The 22,262-nt window shown below is 41.9% G+C and overlaps 1 protein-coding gene and 1 long non-coding RNA gene across 2 annotated transcripts; both read left to right on the top strand.

The window, feature by feature from the left end:
• Positions 1–9,127: 9,127 nt before the first annotated feature.
• Positions 9,128–19,780, top strand: LOC117374118 (solute carrier organic anion transporter family member 4A1-like). The gene is made up of 12 exons (XM_055223299.1): positions 9,128–9,836; positions 9,928–10,018; positions 10,090–10,211; positions 10,273–10,338; positions 10,408–10,450; positions 10,518–10,672; positions 11,255–11,507; positions 13,036–13,186; positions 16,242–16,417; positions 16,811–16,875; positions 18,374–18,516; positions 19,640–19,780. Exons 1-12 carry the CDS (start codon positions 9,128–9,130, stop codon positions 19,778–19,780), a joined length of 2,115 nt encoding a protein of 704 aa, XP_055079274.1.
• LOC129456415 (uncharacterized) lies at positions 9,960–10,322 on the top strand. Its single transcript, XR_008648751.1, has 3 exons — positions 9,960–10,018; positions 10,090–10,211; positions 10,273–10,322. It is a non-coding gene; the product is annotated as an uncharacterized LOC129456415 (long non-coding RNA).
• Positions 19,781–22,262: the final 2,482 nt, after the last annotated feature.

Here is a 22,262-nt window from a genome sequence, read left to right on the forward strand (position 1 = left end):
TCCATTGGGCACCTCAGTTTTGTAGCGCGAAAGTCAGCGGACTTGTTACTTTTATTAAGTCGTTTTAGATGAATATTGTGATTTAAAATGTACAAATTATAACATAATGATCCACGGGGTCAGTGAGGTGAACTATAGAGACACGAGCACAATAGGACTGATTTAATATTCTGAATTCAAGTCTTTTTAGCTCTTGCAGATGTCTTATTTGCAGTGTACTGTTTAATGGCTGGTTCTGTTATACAAATGCACATCAACATCCACATTGCCTTTACATCGTCATAGAAAGACACAGTAAAATGCTGCTAAAATGTTTTTGAATTATTCAGAACATTAAAAACATTCATCAGGGCGAGTGTCACTCTTAAAGGGCCCATATGACTCTCTGACCTCTGAGTTTCCTCATCACAAACAGACCTGGAGTTGTGTTTTGTTTCATTCACATGTTTAACACAAACTCTGCAGATTTAGGCTGAATTCTTCTCTCAAACTGAAAACACTCTGTTCCACCTTGTGATGTCATGTGGTAATACAGGAAGTGCTCCACTGTGTTTTTAAACTCCTGGAGTTGCCAATCTCTACTGAACTAAAGGTAAAAGGATCTGTTAACTTGAAAACTACCACTTCATGACATCACAAAGTGGAACAGAGCATTTTGAGCTTTGGAGATGTAACAGACTAATAATAAAGTGTTACTCAAACATGTGAATGAAACAAAACACAACTCCAGGTCTGTTTTTGAGGAGCAAACAGCATTAGAACAGGACTTAAAGCTCACAGGGATCAGTTTTGTGTGATATAGCACCTATAAGAACGAGCGCAGGTCTGATTCGCTGCAGCTCTTCTCGTACTGTGTCCAGAGACGTGCCAAAGGTTTTATCAGCGCATTTATTCATGCACAACACTGTAGTTTGTTATTTAAATTTTTAAATACACATTTTTGGGAGATAAAGGGAGAATGTTTGGAAAACACCAACTTGCCTTCTCCTTTCCTCAAAGTCATTACTGTGAAGTTGTGAAGTTTTTTGTTTTTGTGATATGACTTCCAAGCCACACCAGCCATCCTAAGTCTTTTTAAACAAGAGATTTTAAGATGCCACTTGTTAGATTCCATGGAGATGTTGCTTTGTCAGGAATGTTCCACAGTGTGACTTTAAACTTATCTGTTTTGCTTCTATTCCATTAGAGCTGTAATTCTGCCTGTTGGTATCACCTGCTTGTCTCCATGGGGGTAAACAGGTTTAATGCCATACTGTGGAACATTCCAAGTAATAACATCTCCATGGAAAGAAGGAGGACCCTCCACTGGAAAAGTTTCATAGTGTACCTTTAAGAGTGAGAGATCCATTTTGTATTTTCCAAAATTAGCTGTTTATTCAGTTAGAACCGCAGACTGTATAAAGAAGTGAGTGTGACGTCATCAACAGCGTTTGACTCCAAATGAAACTCATCGAGGCTGGAGCAGTTATAGGGGCTAATCTGGAGCCCGATTCCATATTTGGAATTCCAATCACAAGTATCATAGCAACCAAAGAGCCAATCAGGAGTAAGGCTGTTGAAAGTAACGCCCCTTCCCGCCCGCACCGCTGGTTTAGCAAAGATCACTGAGCAACTCTGTCAAACCTATTGCTAACAGAAAGCACCTGATTTGTCTGTTATTAATGTTCATATCTTGATTTACAGCCATAACAGTGAAATGAAAACCCAAGGATCATGTAGAGCAGATTCATATGAACAAATTAAGACCAAAATGATGAGTCTGATAGTAGCAGTCACAGAGAGAGGGGCCACAGCTTTTCAATGTAAATTGAATTGGAGCCAGAGTCGATGGAGCCAGAAGCGCACTCATGATCTTTCTGTTTACAACGCGGTGGCTAGCAGGTTAGCTACATCCATTTATATAAATGGTCTATGGTCAGACCACTGGAGAACGTCACGCAACAGTCAATATACAATTAATTTAGCCTTATAGTGTCGGATGCTATTGTCGCCGGTAGAGCGCGGTAGCGGACTTTCCATTACCGTAACTCCGCAGCCAATTGTGCTCTCATGTAAATTCAAACAGCGTATCAAAGCAGAGGCTTGGGGCTATTTAAATATTTTAGTGACATTACGGTAATCTGCCTCCGTTGTCCCTCGAAGACGACCAGAATGCAGATGCTGCGGGGATTTTCCCTGTCACTTATTTGAGGCGTCAAAGAAAAAGTGCGTATGGATTTGTAAAAATAGAGGTAGTTGTGTGAAAAAATGCAGTACATTCTGCAATACTTCCTTTAATATGATTTTTATGGCCAAAAAAAGAATAAAGGTCTAGGCGCTTTACTGGTCTATAGTGTGCTCAGTCCTTAAAGGGTTAACCAAGAACCTCAGATCATTGTGTCAGTGAAAGATCAGGTTCATACAATCTTTTTTTCTTCAAATTACGTTTTTGTTTTTATCTGACAGAGTTGATTGGACATGTTTGGAGTCATCTGCGGTCATCATCAGAGCAGTCACGTGATGTTTAGGAAAGACAAAAGTGCCCTCTGCAGTCCCACTTGTTCAGAACTGTGTCCCAGGTGTGGGGAAAGCACACGAGCAGCACAAGGACAACTGAAGTCCGCCATCTTAGATCACTGCAACAGAGAGAACTGCACTAAGGACTGGGAGTTAAACAGGGCAACAAACAACATCGTTCAATAAAAGAAGCTATTGACACTCTGCAGCTGATGCCGTCAACATTCCCTGGGGGTATAATGCTAACTCTAGGCACTGCTGTGTCTGAAGCACTGACTTTAACCTGAGCTTTGTTTTATCACAATCTGACCACAAATAACTGACTTATCTGAAGTACAACAGGTTAGCTGATTTGTGCTGTTAAACAAGTCCCTCTCCAATAACATTACAGTCACAAGCTAGCATTAGCATTAGCATTAGCAAACAGTCACTCTCACCTTTTTGTGGAAAATCAAATTCCTAAACAGGACCATGAACGCTTGGATTGATCACAGGCTCGTGAAAATATGCTATTTAAATCACTTTGGCAGTGTCTGTTAATGTGTGCTTTGTGTCACCATGGTAACTGCTGAACATTCTGCCATACACAGACATGTAGAACACCCCCAGAGTAATGTCACTGCAAAGTATCAATAGAAAAGAAAAGTTCTTGCTTTCCCCACATTTAGTATAACGGCACTGAATAAGTCAGACTGCAGAGGGCGCTGTTGTCCTTCCTCTCCCGGAATGATCGCTGCGCCAAAGACTGTAAAGCAGTCAGAGGAAAATGAAAAAGTAATACGCCATTTTATTGTTACAAACTCATATCAAATTATAATATGAACTTTAGTCTGATAGAAAGCACAAAAAAGGAGGTGAAATATTAACAAAACCCCGCCCATTTTGTTTTTGAACATCATTGATTGGTCCGTTGGGCTGATTGACAGTCCTTCACATATCATTGTACAGAACTGTGAATATATTTATACTTTTATGTAACTGTAGCCTTTGGTACTGCTGTAAATGTCCAAAAAATGTACAAATCTTTTATAAGTGTTTTTAATAACAAAGACCTGATGGCAAATGCGTGTGCCTCATTTGTGTCGGGGGGTCAAAGGTCACTGGTTGTTTAAAGCGTTAAATCATTGACTCATTATATGAATCACACTGACAAGAATTTAAACTTGGTCAAATGTTAAACTGATGGAGATATGATTGTGCTCAAAACTTGAAGGGCCCTTATTACTCTACTGTCTGATGTTTGATGTTTAATGTTTCCTCATCACAAATGGACCTTGTTGTTGTGATTTGTTTCATTCACACATGTTTTGAGAGGGGCATAAAAGAGGCGATTTTTGTTAAGAAAGACAATCCATCTTTGAACAGGAAGAGGGAGCTTAGGCATCATTTACCTCCTATTTATAACTCCATCCTCAGACCTAAACCTGAACAAAGAAAACAACTGGGCTAACACTGAGCTAACAAACAGAAACTGAACAAACAGGTGTTAGCTTCAGTGTAGTTATTTCCTCTCTTCAGACAGATATAAGGCAGTGTCCAGCAGTAATCTGACCTGAAGAACTGAAGTGTTTGGCTGCTCGTCAAAGCGGCTTGGATGAGTAGCCAAACATCTCCACTCCTACAACGTTTTGTCCAGTTGACAGAATTGAATTTTCTTTTATCTCAAACTGCTGCTTAACCGACGTCAAACTATGATGAACGTTTAGCACATTTACCATCTCACCAAACCAAGTCAGAATTAGAAACATGTATATATATTCATTATTTAAGAAGAAAGAACAAACTGGACAAGCTAAAGTAGCCTTGCATGTGTATTTAGTGATGTTATATACACTGGGGTCACTCTGTGGAGGGGTGAATCACATAGACTCAGGGCTGTAAAAAGATCATTAAACATGAAAGTGCATTGCTCATAATTCAGTAAAAGCAGCGCTGCTCTAAGACAATGATTTCCAGGTTTTAGAGCGACGCCTTCGGGGAAACAGAAGCTCATGTTGATTTAATGTTTAACGAGTTAATGAGTTTAGAAAGACGAAGAAGAAGAAGAAGAAGCCTGAGCTGTGACTCCAACCCACAATGGATTATAACTGTCATAGGGTTAACTATAATATCCAGTGGTAAAAGTACAGATACGGAGGAAAAAGTTACCCAAGTAAAAGTATCCCGTAAAAAAAATCTACTTAAGAAAATTATTTAAGAACCTGTTTAAAAATGTACTTCAAAGTGTCAGTCAAAGTGTTCATTTGTTAAAGTGTAAATGTAGCGATGATTCATATTTTGGTCGCAGTAACAATACAAATCAATTTCTTTTCTTATGAATTTTGTGTATTTATTTTTGTTTGCTTAAAGCAGAAGCTGGAACTCAAAAACTTGAGTCAGGATGTTTCCACGAACATGTTAAAAATAACCCCTCAAATCATATGAAAAGTGCTTTTTACTTTTTACCATCCCAACAGAAACGAGCCAAAGCACAAAGGGCCCTAAAGTGTGCTGCATCTGTCCAGAGTGAGCGCAAACGAGGGCCAAACCAGGAGATGGAGGAGGTGGCAAGGCAAGTTTATTTGTAGAGCACAATTGATACACAAGGTAATTCAAAGAGCTTTACAGAAACAAAAAGACATTAAAATCAAAATACAAAAAATAAAAACACAAATAATTACAAATAATCATCATAAAACTAACATCAAAAGAGAAAAGTGCAGAATAAAACCCTTTCAGTCATATGCACAGCTAAACAGAACTATTTTGAGCCTGGATTTAAACATTGTTAAAGTAGAGGCCTGTCTCACATCTTCAGGAAGATTGTTCCAGGTTTGAGCTGCATAAAACTGAAATGCTGATCAGCGAGAGGCCGGTCCCTGAAGTCGTCAGAGTGTGAGATGGTTCATATGGCACTAACATGTGGGAGATGTACTTTGGTGCTGGTTCGTGGAGAGACTTGTTCACACACAGAGCTGCTTTAAAGTCTATTCTCTGAGCCACAGGAGCCAGAGACCTGAGCACAGGACCCATGTGAAGTACTTCCTGGTTCTAGTCAGGACCTGAGCAGCAGTGTTCTGTATGTACTTCAGCTGTCTTAAGGCTCATTTGGAGAGGCCAGTGAGCAGGACATTACAGTAGACTAATCTACTGGAGACAAATGCATGGATAAGTCTCTCCAAGTCTGGCTTTGACAGTTTACCTTTGATTTTTGCAATGTTTTTAGATGTTAAAAAGCTGCAGATGTTATTGATGTGATGTGGCTGTTAAAGTTCAAGTCTGAGTCCATTATTACCCCTAGATTTTTTTCTGCTGACACTTTCTGTTTCTGTGGGTCAAAGATGATGACTTCAGTCTTGTCTGAGTTGAGCTGGAGAAAGTTGTTTCACATCCACACACTGATCTGTTGGATGCAGTGGCAGAGTGAATCCACTGGTCCATATTCACCTGCTGCAGTGAGACATAGATCTGAGTGTCACCTGCACAGTTGTGGTAAGACACATTATTGCTGTGTATTAACTGTCCTAACAGCAGCATGTAGAGACTGAACAACAGGGGTCCCAGGATTGACCCCTGGGGCACCCCACACATCAGGGATATTTTATCTGAGACACATTTTTCGATTTCAACAAAGAACTCTGTTTTGTAGATAGGACTTGAGCCAGTTTAGTGCAGTACCAGAGATGCCCTCCCAGTCGTCTAGTCTCTGTAAGAGGATCCCATGATCCACAGTGTCAAAGGCAGCACTCAGATCTAACAGGATCAAGACTGAGACTTTGCCTGCATCAGTGTTGAGGCAGATGTCATTTGTCACCTTGATAAGAGCAGTCTCAGTGCTGTGGTGGGGTCTAAAACCTGACTGGAAAACATCAAAGGAGTTGTTAATTTGGAGAAAGTTAATAAGCTGTTGGTAAACAACTTTTTCGAGGACTTTACCTAAAAACGGCAGATTTGAGATTGGTCGGTAATGGATCAATATTGTGGCATCAAGACTGCTCTTCTTTAGGAGAGGCTTGATAACCGCAGTTTTCAAAGCTCTTGTTAATGTTCCAGATTGAAGTGACATATTAACTATGCAAGTGAGTGGTGACAGCAAACTGTTGAGCACAGACTTTAGAAATTTAGTGGGTAACACATGGAGACAGCATGTGGATGAACTCAGATTGGTGACGATCTCTTGGACAGTTTTGTAAGTTACAGGTGCAAAATGAGTCAGCGCAGACACAGCTAAGTGTCTAGGTGGGTGCTGGGGGGTTACTTGTGTCGTAGACTTGATGGCATTTTTTATGCCCTGAACCTTGTCACTAAAGAATATTGCAAACTCATTGCACTTATATTAGTTCTAACGGCAGCAGAGCTGGAGCGTTTGTAAATCTGTTTACTGTTGCAAATAGGACACTAGATGTTGTTACTGCAACTTTCAATAATGTCAGAAAAACACCTCTCCCGTGTTCTACATAAACTGTGGTTGTACATGTGCATCTTTTCTCTGTACGAACCTGGAGCTTTGACTTGACATTCCCGCTCGGCCCTCCAGCACCCCCTTTTATGTTCCCTGACCGAGTCATCATTCCTTCATGGTGCTTTTAATCTTTAACCATTTTAACCTTCAACCTTTAACCTGTTTTCATTCGTGTCAGTGATCATACTGATGGTCAATGGCGAATGGTCTCAGAGCATCAAGGAACCACTCACACACACATTCATACACCAATGTACACTGAAACTGAGGGTGAGGTGGGTTAAGTGTCTTGCCCAAGGACACAATGACAGCATTCATCTGTGGGAGCTGGAATTGCATTGCCAACCTGTGGGTCAGTGGATCTGACCCCAAACGGATCCCAAGGATACACTATCCTGCTCATGACACAAGTATTAGTAGTATGCTAGTATAATATTCATTCAGGACAGCAACACAGTTTGAGACGTTCACAACAGCGATTGATGCAGTGTGCTCAGTGGCCTGTAGGGTGTGCTAAAGGACCCCGTGACCACAACCATGCTTCAAACAGCAGAAGTGAAGGGGAAATTTTTCTCTATTTAAAATTATACTTTTGACACACAGTGATTTTAGAGTTTATTGGATAAGTGCTGCTCGCCTTAACGGCCCTGACCACACACACCACAAACACAACCTCTCCAAAAGATGGTGCCATAGCCAACAATTCATATCATTTAGAAATATTTTCAAAATGTTTGTTTGGCAGGGGGCAGGAGCTTAGCAAGGCTGTCAATCAAAACTGTTGCTAATGCCAGCAGGAGCGACCTCGGGGAAAGAAAGTGCCTCATTGTCTATTATAGATGTTCATGTCTTAAGTATTTTAAAATTTATAAACATTGATTAACATTTATACCACCACCCCCACACTAGGATCATGTAGATGTTAATACAAACATTTTAAGACCAAAAATGACAAGTTTTGACAGCAGCAGTTATATATGTTTTTGTATTATTATGAAACAGATTAAACGGTGAGCATCTCTGTCCCGCTGTGTCCTGTGGCTCCTTAATGCAACACAAGCTTCGCAAACAACACAAACAGAAGTTCTCCAGTCTCACACAAAAAGCAGCTAGTACTATGGCTGAATGACAATAATAAATCATTTAACCATCATCCCAGACCCTCAGAGTAATGATTAACCTGATATAAAACCAGAGTGTTTTAGTGAGTTAAAGGTAGTGTCAGTGTCAGTTCTGTCTGCACAAACTGAGAGGAGAGAGTGAGTTTTCATCCGCTCATGTCCAAGGTAGGACACATTTGCTAAACGGTAATGCTGTTGTTATTTTTAAACAAGAATGGTGGTTAGATAAACCTCAAAGAAATATACTGGTTAAATCTGCTTAGTTAATACATATTTTCAAGATTTAGAGATTTTGCATTTAAATTTCGTTGTAATAGTGTTAGGAAAAATATCGGTGCGTAGCTATTCTGCATAACCATTGCCATAGTTTATTATTGTATTGCTATAGTTCATTATTGTAGCAGTGCTTATGAGAAGACGAGGACTTTATTACAGTTGTGTGACGCAGATAGATGTAGAATATGTTGTACATGTCCTGAACATATATCTATAAATCTAATCAAATAACTAAGCAGGGCAGTGATTTATTGATAGGCATGTACTGACTGGTCACCCTGGTTTAATCAACAAAATATGTGTCAGCAATCGGAGCAAAAGACAACGATGCTCGTTACAGCCTGATAGGACTGTGCAACGTGCCAAAAGGCCTGCCTGGCCTGTGCACCAACGAAGAGGCGCTAAGTCTAAATCTCCCACTATAGTATGTGTATAAAAACTCATTGTATAGGCGTAAACATTTAGTCTCTGCCTGGGAGTGTCAGTTGCACAGACTCCGTGTACAAGTATTGCTCTTTACTGGGTGATTGAGTAAATTCCTTTCTGAACTTTATCTCTGTTTCAAGGTTATTCTTTGTCTTAGCAGAAACTAACAAACACGAGAGGAAAAGGCTAAATTCCTCAACAATAGTTCATTCTTATTAATATTTATACATTTTAGTCACAAATGGCACAGTCATCCTTGTCAAATGATTTCAACAAAAAAGTGTTATGGTATGTTTTGAGATTTTAATTTAGTTATTTCTGGCATCTTTTTTTCTTTTTTCCCTTAACAGGGAAAATATTACTATAAATGTCTGGGCTGCAGAATACAGACGCCTCCTCTAGCTCCAAACAGGAGCACTTGGACCTGCAGGACTACACTCCTGATGGAGATACTGGTGTCTCTGCTCATGTTTTCACTGGAGACACGTCCTTCCAGGGAAACAGTCCAAAGGAGCAGGACTCAGACCTGCTGTGTGGCTGGGGGTCTCTGAAGCCCAAAGCTATCCAGGTGTTCAACACTCCTTGCTGGATTCTCATCTTTCTGTCTATGGCCTCTTTCCTCCAGGGTCTGATCATAAATGGTTTTACCAGCACTGTAGTGACTTCTATCGAGAAACGCTTTGACCTGAGCAGCTCCCAGACCGGCCTCATCATCAGCGCCTACGACATTGCTTCCTGTGTTTGCCTGCCTTTTTCCAGTTACTTTGGGGGGAATGGGCACAAGCCTCGCTGGCTGGGCTGGGGCATCCTGATCATGGGTTTGGGGTCTCTTGTGTTTGCCCTTCCTCACTTCACCACACCTTCGTACCAGGTCACTGCTCTAGAGAGGTCAGACCTGTGTTCAGCCAACAGCTCCGACTTGCCCCATGACCAGGCCGGGGGCGAACTGTCCAACTACTACCTTGTGTTCATGTTGGGGCAGATTTTACAAGGCATCGGCACGACGCCGCTTTACACTTTGGGGTTCACTTTTCTGGATGAGAATGTCAATGCAGTCAAAGCACCAATTTATATGGGTGAGTTCAACATGTTTATGTGTCTTTATATTCATATACTTTATATTATTATAGAATAATTATTAAACAAACCTAAACACTTTGTCTTCAGGCTTCTTCTATTCAATGGGCATGATTGGCCCAGGAGCTGGTCTACTGTTGGGCGGGTACCTCCTCAGCTTTTACTCTGAGACAACAGTGAAGTAAATTTGATTTGCAGAAATAGTGACCGTGATGTCTTAATGTGGTACCAACATGTGTGCATGATGTACAGCACAGACATGACTCCAAGCAGTCCTCAGTGGGTGGGGGCCTGGTGGATCGGCTTCGTCTGTGGTGGAGCTCTGTGTCTTCCAGTGGGCTTTGCTGTTCTGGGGTATCCAAAAAAACTACCAGGTAATCAAACGTTACTTACATGTTCAGCTGGACACCACACAGTGTATTCTCTTTGGCCCAGGCTCCCAGGAGACCAGCGCCACAAGTGAGGCTCCCGAGGGCAAAGAAGGCAAAGAGGGCACAGAGGGCACAGAGGGCAGAGAGGGCACAGAGGGCACAGAGGGCACAGAGGGCACAGAGGGCAGCCTCACCACAGCATCAAAGCCAAAGTTTGGACAAGCTCTCCAAGACATGTCAAAGTAAGACTACTGAAGAATCATCTGTGACATTGACACAATGTTCTGACAGTAGTTCTGTTTTATGAAGGTCCCTTCTCCTTCTCTGTTCAAATGCCACTTTCATGTGTCTGTGTTTGGCTGGAGCCCCAGCGGCTGGGATTATAGCAATTTTAGGTGCGTTTATGCTCAAGTTCTTTGAGTCACAGTTTGGAATCAATTCTTCAGACGGAGCAGTGCTTCTTGGTGAGAACATCTATTTTTAGCATGTTTGTTTTTCTTTTAAAGGTCCTATATTATGCAAAATTGACCCTAGTGAGCTTTAAGCCATATTATAATACTGTTATCTCCTCAAAAACATATATGGAGTTGTGTTTTGTTTCATTCACACATGTTTGAGTAACACTTTATTAGTCTGTCTACATCTCCAAAGCTCAAAATGCTCTGCTCCACCTTGTGATGTCATGTGGTAGTTTTCAAGTTAATAGATTTTACCTTTAGTTCATGAGAGATTGGAAATTCCAGGTCTGAAATGATCCAAATGATTCTAGTGAAGGTGTATGGAGTTTAAAAACACACTGGAGCACTTCCTGTATTACCCCATGATGACATCACTAGGTGGAACAGAGTGTTTTCTGTTTGAGAGAAGAACTCAGTCTAAATATACAGGGTTTGTGTGTTAAACATGTGTGAATGAAACAAAACACAACTCCAGGTCTGTTTGTGTTGAGGAAACAACATTAGAAGATTAGAGGTCAGAAATATGTGACCTTTAAATATTTGTTTTGTTTTGTGTGACTCCACTCTGTCCCATTTATTCTCTCATAGGTATAATAGCCATTTTAACCCCAGGAAGCGGGACTTTCCTTGGCAGCTACTTTGTGAAAAGATTTAAACTGCAAATTCGAGGCATGATCTGGTTCTGCCTCGTCTGCACATTGATAGGAATACTTTTATTTTTAATCTTCCTAATGCACTGCCCAAATGTTCCCTTGGCCGGTGTAACTATGCCATACGCCACACATCAGCAGGAGGACCAAGTAATGGAGACGGTCACCACCAGTCTACAGCAGCTGAAGAGGTGGGACATCAGTCACATTTTATCAAAGGAGTCAACATACTGAAATGATGCAGGGATTTACCACACCAGCCAATACAATAGAGGACAAGCATAGACTGTATATATAAATGGACATGGCTAAAGTGATAGCTGGTATGCTCCAAACAGGAAGTGAGCATGGCCGCGCTTCCGGCTCCATCGACTCTTGCTCCAGTTCACTTTACATTAGAAAACTGTTGCCCCTTTCTCCAGAACAGTTTTGTCATTTTGCTCTTAAAGTGTTCATATTAACCCGCTCTACATTATCCTTGTGTTTTTATGTCACTATTTTGTCCATGATTCAAGATATGAACATTAATAACAGACAAATCAGGCGCCTTCTTTCACTGAGGTCGCTCCCGTTAGCGTTAGCAACAGGTTTGTTTGACAGGTTAGCTCACATGTGTCAAACTCAAGGCCCAGGGGCCAAATGCGGCCTGCCATGTCATTTTATGTGACCTGGCGACAAGTTAAATTTAAATGCATGACTGTTTTAAATGTCAGTTTATCAGGAGTTACGCAGTTGCACAGATATATTTTTATATCTTTGCAAATTTGAGACAAACCATTTTGCTGATGTGGCCCTCAGTGAAATGGAGTTTGACACCCCTGGGTTAGCTGTTTGCTTTACTTCTGCTACATACTAAACCAGTGGTGCTGGCGGGAAGGGGCATTACCTTCAACAGCCTCGCTCCAGATTGGCTCTTTGGTTGCTATGATACTCGTGGTTGTAATTCCAAATATGGAACTTGGCTCCAAATTGGCCCTTATAACTGCTAGCCTCGATAAGCTACATTTGACTGGAGCTTTGTGACGTCACACTCACTTAGTCCGCTTTTTTATACAGACTATGTGGGTAAGAAGGGCCAAAAGGTGTCTTAGAGTGTAGAGTTCTGCACTATTAGGACACACATGCACCATTTTATGTCCATTTAAACACTTCAGTCATGGAATTCCCTGGGCCTGTTTTTAAACTATTTTCTATCAGAATTTTGATCCACTCACAAAATGGCCGCCGCATATACCACGGCAACAGAATGCATGTTTATCTAGGCCTTATAATATGTCATTGTTACAGATATATACCTCAGTGGTTGTAGGTTACTGTGCATTCACCCATGTATTTTATTAAACAAAGTGAATGCAGAGTGATGTGACGTCAGTATTTTTATCTCAAGAGGCCACAACCTTTATAACTATTAATATATAAAGATTTAAATTGTTTAAATGTGTTTGTTTTATATCACTTTAGTTGTACCAATAAGTATTTGGAAGAAGAAACCAAATGTGAAAAAATATTATAGGTTTGAAGTATTGAAATGTCAGAGTAACACTTTACTTGTACAAGTTACACAAATGGCAAAATCATAAACTTTTCTCGATAGCATAATTTTACACACCTCGACATGAACATATTAATATATTTTTTGACTGTTTTAATGTCTTAGATATAGTTGATCACCTTCTATGTGAACACAGCATAAGATAAAGTCTTTTTTGTCCCTCACAGCTCGTCTCTGGATGAGCAGCTCTCGGCTCAGTGTAACAGTAACTGCAGCTGTGACAGACTCTTCAGCCCTGTGTGTGGAGCAGATCACCGCATGTACTTCTCTCCCTGCTACGCTGGCTGCACCTCCATCAACCTCACCTCCACTGGAAAGGTAACATACTCTTATCTCTCTTATTGTTTATACTGTCACCTGTCTGCCAAAACTGTGTCTACTTTCAAGTCTTCAGCTCTTTCACTGATAATGGGCTCCATGGACGATAGTAGCTGGCATCCTGTGTGAATCCAGAAGTGCCTGGAAAGGGACCATAGAGTGTGGGGCTGGGGGCCACTGCTCATCTCCATGTGAACGAGCATCTCTGCGACTTCTCTCAGTGTTGTGTTAGCCTTCGGTCCAAACAGCAGGGTAGAGAGTTCAGCAGAGTTTTCTGGGACAAATAAGACTACATTTTGACCTTATTGTGTCAATACACTGTGTTACCTTGACCAGTGTAGTACAGTAACCCTTGTCAAGTGAAGCAGAGCTGTGCAGGTTCATATCAGGCTGCACAGTTTTGTCTGAAAGTCACATGTCCAAAATGCAAAGCGACACACCTACAGGCTAATAATCAGGTTAATGCAAAGCTCACTGAGACCCCACTAAGCCCTGTCAACTCAACCAAGTCCTGATAAAGTTTAGCAGGATGCTGCTGCCTTCTGAGATCTCTTTAGAGACATCTGTAGTACGTGACGACGGGTCACTGCCGCAGCCCAGAGAGTCACAATCATTGATGAGTAAGAGACTGAGCCCTCAGAGCTGTCAGACAAGATGTCAGGGTCATGTCCCTTTCCCTGAAGGTCAGCCCCAAAATATTCACCAGTAAAGGTGTGTTTAGACCAGTGCTTCTCAAATAGTGGGGCGCTGCCAGGGGGGGCACGTATGATTCTGCGCATGACACTGTAGTACTGTAGACAGCACGTACACAGCAAAGAACAGGAGAGAGCGAACAGATCGTGACACAGGACAGTGAACAAGAGACACTTTTGCCAAAGAGACACTATGGAAAACATTTTAACAGGGATGAAAAGAAAGGCACCTGAAAAGTAAGACGAAGAAGTCTGATGAAGAGTATTTACACGAGGACAGTGTCTGCTGTGGCAGTGGACAGTATGAAGCCAAATAAGTTAAGGCGCCACCTCATTACACCTCAGTCACGCTGATAAGACGCTGGAGTTTTTTCAGCATAAACGTGCCAAATATTGCCAACAATCATCCCGCTTTGTGAATGTCACTTAAACCAGCGAGCACTGAGCATCATATAAGGTGACGTACCAAATTGCTAAGTTGCTCGTTTTAATTTGATATTTAATTAAATTTCATTATATTTTATTTTATTTTTTCAGTATCAAATGGTTCAATCAGTTGCATCATATAGGGGGGCATGATAGAAAATAATTGAGAAGCACTGGTTTAGACTAAACCAGGACTAAACCAGAACTAAACCAGGACTAAACCAGGGACTAAACCAGGGACTAAACTAGGACTAAACTAGCTGAACACACAGTACGCCCCCTGTTGTTGATAGGCTCCGATTACCCACCCCTCATCACTCCAGTGGCTCCTGTGTGCCTCAGACCTCCTGGAGGACCTGCTGCTGTGAGAAAATGGTTGGGCTGGACAGTCCAAGGGCTGATTAAGAACAGCAAACAAGCGTGTATCACTCATCAATGTTTCACATCTCCATCATGTCGCCCTCTCTGAAATACTCCAGAACGTGGAAAAAGGGCCCAGGCCTTTCCACAGTGCAATGGAGTCATGTTTCATCCCACATGACACGGTGAGCCACAATGGGAAGAGCAGGATTGCCTTTAATTGTTTTTTCTGTTATAAAGGCGGCAATCTTGACGAGCCGCTGCTGTCAGGCCCTACCCTCACGTCCAGCCTGCTGAGGTTGCTGTTGCACTTTAGGGAGCATACTGTTGCTGTGAGCAGTGATATAAAGGGCATGTTCCATCAGGTCAAGCTGCTCCTGAAGACAAGACGCTGCTCTGCTTCCTGTGGCGAGACCTGCAGCCCGTGCTGTGCCACATTCACCCTGCAGAAGCATGTGTTTGACCACAGCCACGTAGGATTCTTCTACCTAGACAACTGCCTACCAAGCATCCCCACTGTAGAAGAAGCCAGACATCCTGTGGACAAGTTAAAGGCACTGCTGGCTGCAGGTGGTTTTGAACTAAGACAGCGGCCAATAATCATCCATCAAACACCTGTTTAAAGTCTGTGAGCTGTTGGTCCAGCACCAACTCACGAAAACTGGCCCTCGGGCTGTGCTGGCTCTGTAACTCTGACACCCTGAGGAACAAATAAACCTGCTGGCCCCTCCCACATCCACCATGCAGAACATATACAGAGTCCTGGCCCCAACCGTGGCCAAGATGTCAGATCTGCCGGCTAAGACTATTAAAGGCACCCTTCTTCTCCTGTCTCCTTCTGGGCCCTTCTGGTTTTGGGCCCTTCACAGGTTAAGTGGGCCGTCCTCTGGAGAAAGTTGTGTAACACGGGCTGTGCTCTTAGAGCTCTCCAGTTTGGATCATGATTCTTTTCTCATGACACTCTGAAGAGGTGGAGCGCCCGCATGATCAGGGAACAAACATTAAAGGAAGTGAGCAGGGGGCTCAGAGTGGTGTTTGAAACCCAACAACCTTCTGGACCATTTGACCAGGTCAAGATACAGGTCAAGTTCAACCCACCAAACGCATCACATTTTGGGGATGTATGGAAAGGGATGTGAGATCGCCCAAAAGCCACACTTTATGCTACTATTCAGCCTCGGTCTAGTCCAGAGGAGGTCCTGAGGACTGTCCTGATAGTCAAGCCATTTCCACAGACGTGGCAGATCGTGACTCCATCACCCCCAGTCTTCTCCTCATGGGGCAGCTCGACCCCTCCCTACCACAGGCGGTTTACATGGATGAGCGTGTGAGACGACGAGTCCACTGTTGGCAGACCAGTCCTGAGTTCACTTCATCAGACGCTAACCCCCCTTCAGACCTACTCTAAATTGCACAAGAACCCAGCCCAGCTGCAACTTGGGACCACAGCCATGGTGATGGACTCTCAGCTACCGAGAGCCCTGTGATCAATAAAATTTTATTTCAGGTGTAGCAGAATACAGTAGCATCTGTCTTTCCTGTCTCACCTGTCTCACCTGTCCCACCTGTCTCTGTAGGTGTACACAGACTGCAGTTGTGTTCTTGGTAATGTCTCCTGGGGTCATGAGGGCTTGGCCATAGCAGGACGGTGTGAAACCTCCTGCTCCTTTGCTCCTGTCTTTATGATCATCTCCGCCTTCACATTCTTCCTCCTCACCTTCTGCTACATACCAGCCATCACCTCCATTCTCAGGTCAGTCTGATTTAGACTCTCTCTTAAATATTTCATATATATTTTGTTAACACAACAAACAGTGTTCATTCTGGCATAGTTTTGCTTTTGCTGCGTTTAGACCAGGGTGTCAGGGGTGTCACGTTTACATGCAAAGTCTATGATGGACATTGTTTCTAAAGTGGAAATATGCAGCGTAAATCTGACATTGACGCGGTGCATCTTGAGCCTTCACTCATTGGACGCTCTGTTCCCCCAAAGCATCAGACGCCACAATTGAAAAAGCTGAACTTTCTCCTATCCGAGATATCCAAAAGAAGGAGAAAGACATCAGCCACCGACGAGCGGCAACTTATGCTAGGCAGTAGGAAAACTGTCAATGAACGTGGGATGTTTGGATATGTGTGTGTGCAGGTGTGTTCCAGAGGAGCAGAAGTCTTTTGCTCTGGGAATCCAATGGATCCTTGTGCGCACTTTGGGTGAGATGTTTGTCTGTTTGTTCTTCACTGAGACTGTGGGGACATGCTCTTTCTAATGTCTCTGTGTTCTTCACTTCAGTAATCACTATATCAACTTACTGTTCAATTACACTCACCTAAAGGATTATTAGGAACACCTGTTTAATTTCTTCTTAATCACATGGCAGTTGCTTCAGTGCATTTAGGGCTGTGGTCCTGGTCAAGACAATCTCCTGAACTCCAAACTGAATGTCAGAATGGAAAAGAAAGGTGATTTAAGCAATTCTGAGCGTGGCATGGTTGTTGGTGCCAGACGGGCCGGTCTGAGTATTTCACAATCTGCTCAGTTACTGGGATTTTCATCCACAACCATTACTAGAGTTTACAAAGAGTGGTGTGAAAAGGGAAAAAACATCCAGTATGTGGCAGTCCTGTGGGCGAAAATGCCTTGTTGATGCTAGAGGTCAGAGGAGAATGGGCCGAGTGATTCAAGCTGATAGAAGAGCAACGTTGACTGAAATAACCACTCGTTACAACCGAGGAATGCAGCAAAGCATTTGTGAAGCCACAACATGCACAACCTTGAGGCGGATGGACTACAACAGCAGAAGACCCCACCGGGTACCACTCATCTCCACTACAAATAGGAAAAAGAGGCTACAATTTGCACGAGCTCACCAAAATTGGACAGTTGAAGACTGGAAAAATGTTGCCTGGTCTAATGAGTCTCGATTTCTGTTGAGACATTCAAATGGTAGAGTCAGAATTTGGCGTAAACAGAATGAGAACATGGATCCATCATACCTTGTTACCACTGTGCAGGCTGGTGGTGGTGGTGTAATGGTGTGGGGGATGTTTTCTTGGCACACTTTAGGTCCCTTAGTGCCAAATGGGCATCGTTTAAATGCCACGGGCTACTTGAACATTGTTTCTGGCCATGTCCATGTCCCTGACCATGTCCCTTCATGACCACCATGTACCATCCTCTGATGCTACTTCCATCAGGATAATGCACCATGTCATAAAGCTCCAATCATTTCAAATTGGTTTCTTGAACATGACAATGAGTTCACTGTACTACAATGGCCCCCACAGTCACCAGATCTCAACCCGATAGAGCATCTTTGGGATGTGGTGGAACGGGAGCTTCGTGCCCTGGATGTGCATCCCACAAATCTCCATCAACTGATCAAGATGCTCCTATCAATATGGGCCAACATTTCTAAAGAATGAATCAGCACCTTGTTGAATCAATGCCACGTAGAATTAAGGCAGTTCTGAAGGTGAAAGGGGGTCAAACACCATATTAGTATGGTGTTCCTAATAATCCTTCAGGTGAGTGTATATTATAAATGGAACAGTAATTTTTGGAGATCAGTATTTATCATGGGATTCTGCTGTTCATTTATGCATACACATTTATCATCTATATTTACTTCAGCAAAATATCACATTTTGTGACAGGCCTATCTTTGGGGACATGTTCGTTCTAATGTCTCTGTGTAATGTGCATACACAGGTGCTGTCCCTGGCCCCATAGTGTCTGGGGCGCTGATTGACCAGGCCTGTCTCCTGTGGCAGAAGGACGACCATGGCTCCTGTTTAGTCTATGAAAACTCAAAGCTGAGTCTGTTCTTTCTCATCGGCTGTGTTGGATACAGGGTAAGAGCCTTTTCTGTGGTGGGTTTCAGACGACATCACAACATTCTACAGGCCAGTACTATTTAATACAGACAGGTAAAATTTGTGTTAAAGTACTGATTTTTGTTGAAACAGAGTGAGAGTTCTAGTGTGTACACCATAGACTGTAAAGAAGTGACTAAGTGAGTGTGACGTCACCCACAGAGTTCCATATTTGAAATTCTGACGCGAGTATCATAGCAGGTTAGCATATTAGCTATGTCCATTTATATATACAGTCTCTAATATGTTCAACATTTGTGTATTTCACTTTTGGATATTTCATGTCAAAGTACAACGTCAACAGAGAAAACTGCGTCTTGACCCCTTCTGGTGTCATCACATCCTAAAATCTGAAAACCACCAGTTAGGGATGGGTGATATGTCTGTTCCAGTATCGCCATGAACCGATATCGATACAGATTCTTCTATAACGGTCTCTTTGTGCCCTTTTTGAAGTCAAGCTGCCCAAAGTGCTGTACAAAGGCACATACATATAAAGAACAATCTTATAAAACAACAACACGATGACACAAAACACTATAAGAGTCGGACTCAGCTTGTGTTGAAGCCAGAGCAAAAGTGAACAACAGATTCATGAGTCCAAATTCAAATCGAAGAGAGTTATATGACTGTGTTTCATATCCCAGCAAATACTTTTGGTTTTTATTTTTACAAAATTGAAAAGTGAATTTGTGATGGTTATTTTATTTTGGACTCCTCCTCTCTGTGGACTCCTCCTCTCTGTGGACTCCTCTCTGTGCACTCCTCTCTGTGGACTCCTCCTCTCTGTGGACTCCTCTCTGTGCACTCCTCTCTGTGGACTCCTCCTCTCTGTGGACTCCTCTCTGTGGACTCCTCTCTGTGGACTCCTCCTCTCTGTGGATTCCTCTCTGTGGACTCCTCCTCTCTGTGGACTCCTCCTCTCTGTGGACTCCTCTCTGTGGACTCCTCCTCTCTGTGGACTCTGTGTGTTTTCTCCCTTGTTTAAGTTAATAAGTAAATGATAAATATTCTATAATTCCATCTTGTAAGGATTTACCTGAATTATCATCACAGTCACACAGGCTTCTGTTTCTTTCTGCTTCTGTTTCTCTTTTTGCAGATCGTAGGGGCAGTGTTTTATAGTTTAGCCCTTGTGTTTTACCGGCCCCCTCCTCATCCTCCTCTGGTCTGTCCAGAGACCGCTCACTGTGGAGATACACCAGAGGATGGCGCCAGAGTCAAGCAGCAAACTGGATTATGAGCAGAGTCAACTAAACAAAGAGAAACACTGCAGTTTAAGACAGTCTGTGAGTTATGTTTGATTAAAGAGGGGGTCTTATGCAAAAGACATTTTTTATTTTTTAGCTTTCTGTCATGTTCTAACACTGCTCCCTCAACAAAAACATGCCTGAAGAGGTTTTAGATGTCATCCATGCATGTTTGAGTAATCTAGAGATCTCTCCTGGCCTCCTTACAGTTAGCAGTATGAGCCTGTACAAGGCTCCGCCCACAAGTCTACATCATCCATGCTCGACAATTCTCCATAAATCTACAAAAACATAACACAAAACTGCACACAGCAACTTGACAAACTGATGTGATGTGCAGTAGTTTCATTAGTGGGATGAGGCTGATTGTGTTGAATAGTGCTCTGAAGGGGGAGTGACTTAGAGTAGAGAGCAAAGGGAGAGGGGACTCAGAGCGTCAAAAAGGTCAATGTGTTCTTTTTTGTGACTATAGCATTTTCAAAACAATAAAAGGAAACATGGTGACTAAATATGTTATGTGTTACAGTTAATATTCCATAGAAGTAAAATACGTCCTCTTTAAGCAAAGATATTTTATAGCTATGTTGATATGTTGAAAGCTTTTGTCACGCCCCCTTTTTAGTCGACCAATTGCAGGGCAGCACATGTCTTTAGTCCAACAAGAATGACTTTTGTGAACTTTAATCCATGTTCTAATGCTGTTCCCTCCTCAAAAACAGACCTGGAGTTGTGTTTTGTTTCATTCACACATGTTTGAGTAACACTTTATTATTAGTTTCTACATCTCCAAAGCTCAAAATGCTCTGTTCCACCTTGTGATGTCATGAAGTGGTAGTTTTCAAGTTAACAGCTCCTTTTACCTTTAGTTCAGTAGAGATTGACAATTCCAGGGCTGACATGATCCAAATGATTCTAGTGAAGGTGTGTGGAGTTTAAAAACACAGAGGAGCACTTCCTGTATTACCACATGACATCACAAGGTGGAACAGAGTGTTTTCTGTATGAGAGAAAAACTCAGCCTAAATATGCAGGGTTTGTGTGTTAAACATGTGAATGAAACAAAACACAACTCCAGGTCTGTTTGTGATGAGAAAACAACATTAGAGCAGAGATCAGAGAATAGACTCATATGGGCCCTTTAATCCAAACTTATTGAAGTAAATTACACATTCTTACTTGTTCACTCATTGTTTGGTTGCGTTCTTCATGCCCTCTCAGTTCTAGGTCATGTCTGTTCATTGACCAGCTGCTCTGAGGTGTGGTGTCTGTGGCTCTGCAGTACTACACAGTGTAAATATTTCTCTGGCCTATCACTGAACACAATGGGGCTGTAAAAATCCCCTTTATGAGCTCTCTGTTTACAGTTTTATGGAGCACACAGCCTATATAACGTCTTAAACAGGTTAAGTATATTTTTACAGAAGTGTTGGCTCTATTTGACCTGTAGTCTCATGTGTTATTATTATTCCATGGGCCTGTTTCACAATACATACTATCAACCCTGTAACTTGTCAGGATGAGGTGAGTCAGCTGCTCATCTCCATGGAGATGTCATTGCTGTGTCTGGAACGTCCATAGACTGTATAAAGAAGTGGACTAAGAGTGTGACGTCACAGACGCTCCAGTCAAATGAAGCTCATCCAGGCTAGAGCAGTTATAGGAACCAATTTGGAGCCGAGTTCCATGTATGGAATTTCAACCACGAGTATCATAGCAACCAAAGAGCCAATCTGGAGCCAAGCTGTTGAAGGTAGTGCCCCTTCTCACCTATGGCTAACGCTAGCTCATATTTTTATTTACAGACACAATAGTGAAATAAAAACCTTAGGATCATGTAGATTCAAACAGTTGATGGAGCCGGAAGTAGCCCCATGATCACTTCCTGTTTGGAACGTGGCGGCTAGTAGCTATGTCCATTTATTTATATATATATATATATATATATATATATATATATATATATATATATATATATATATATATATATATATATATATATATATATATATATATATATATATATATATATATATATATATATATATATATATATATATATATATATATATACACACACACACGTGTATACCTGTCACAATAACATATTTTGAAGTGTAATATATTGCTGAAGTAAATCTAAATGATCAACAATAAATAATATTGAAACCAAACCTTAAAGCAGAATTATCCCTCCAAAAATACAAATCATGAGCTGAAATAAGGAAATGGTAGAAAGCAACACTCAGATCTTATCACGTACAGTAAAAATCAGCTCCTTCTCCTGTAAAATGCCAGGAAAAGTAAAGCGAACATAATTTGAGTAAATGGACTTGACCTTTGGCAAACAGCAGCAATGACCACAGCCTGGGTCCTGGTCACATGACTCTCTGCTCGAGCGTTCCATCTGTGTTTATAGCTCTGCAGAACAAAACTCCACCAAGTTCATTTCTGTGATGCTTTTACATGTAACACTGG

Source organism: Periophthalmus magnuspinnatus, chromosome 7, assembly GCF_009829125.3.
Source record: "Periophthalmus magnuspinnatus isolate fPerMag1 chromosome 7, fPerMag1.2.pri, whole genome shotgun sequence".
NCBI classification, from domain to species: domain Eukaryota; kingdom Metazoa; phylum Chordata; class Actinopteri; order Gobiiformes; family Gobiidae; genus Periophthalmus; species Periophthalmus magnuspinnatus.

What these genes read in the sequence shown, in the direction of transcription:
- LOC117374118 (XM_055223299.1), top strand. Translation starts at nt 9,128, where the DNA reads ATGTCTGGGCTGCAGAATACAGACGCCTCCTCTAGCTCCAAACAGGAG. An exon ending in GCTCTCCAAGACATGTCAAA is followed by an intron (nt 10,451 to 10,517) that starts GTAAGACTACTG and finishes TGTTTTATGAAG; the next exon opens with GTCCCTTCTCCTTCTCTGTT. An exon ending in AGTCTACAGCAGCTGAAGAG is followed by an intron (nt 11,508 to 13,035) that starts GTGGGACATCAG and finishes TGTCCCTCACAG; the next exon opens with CTCGTCTCTGGATGAGCAGC.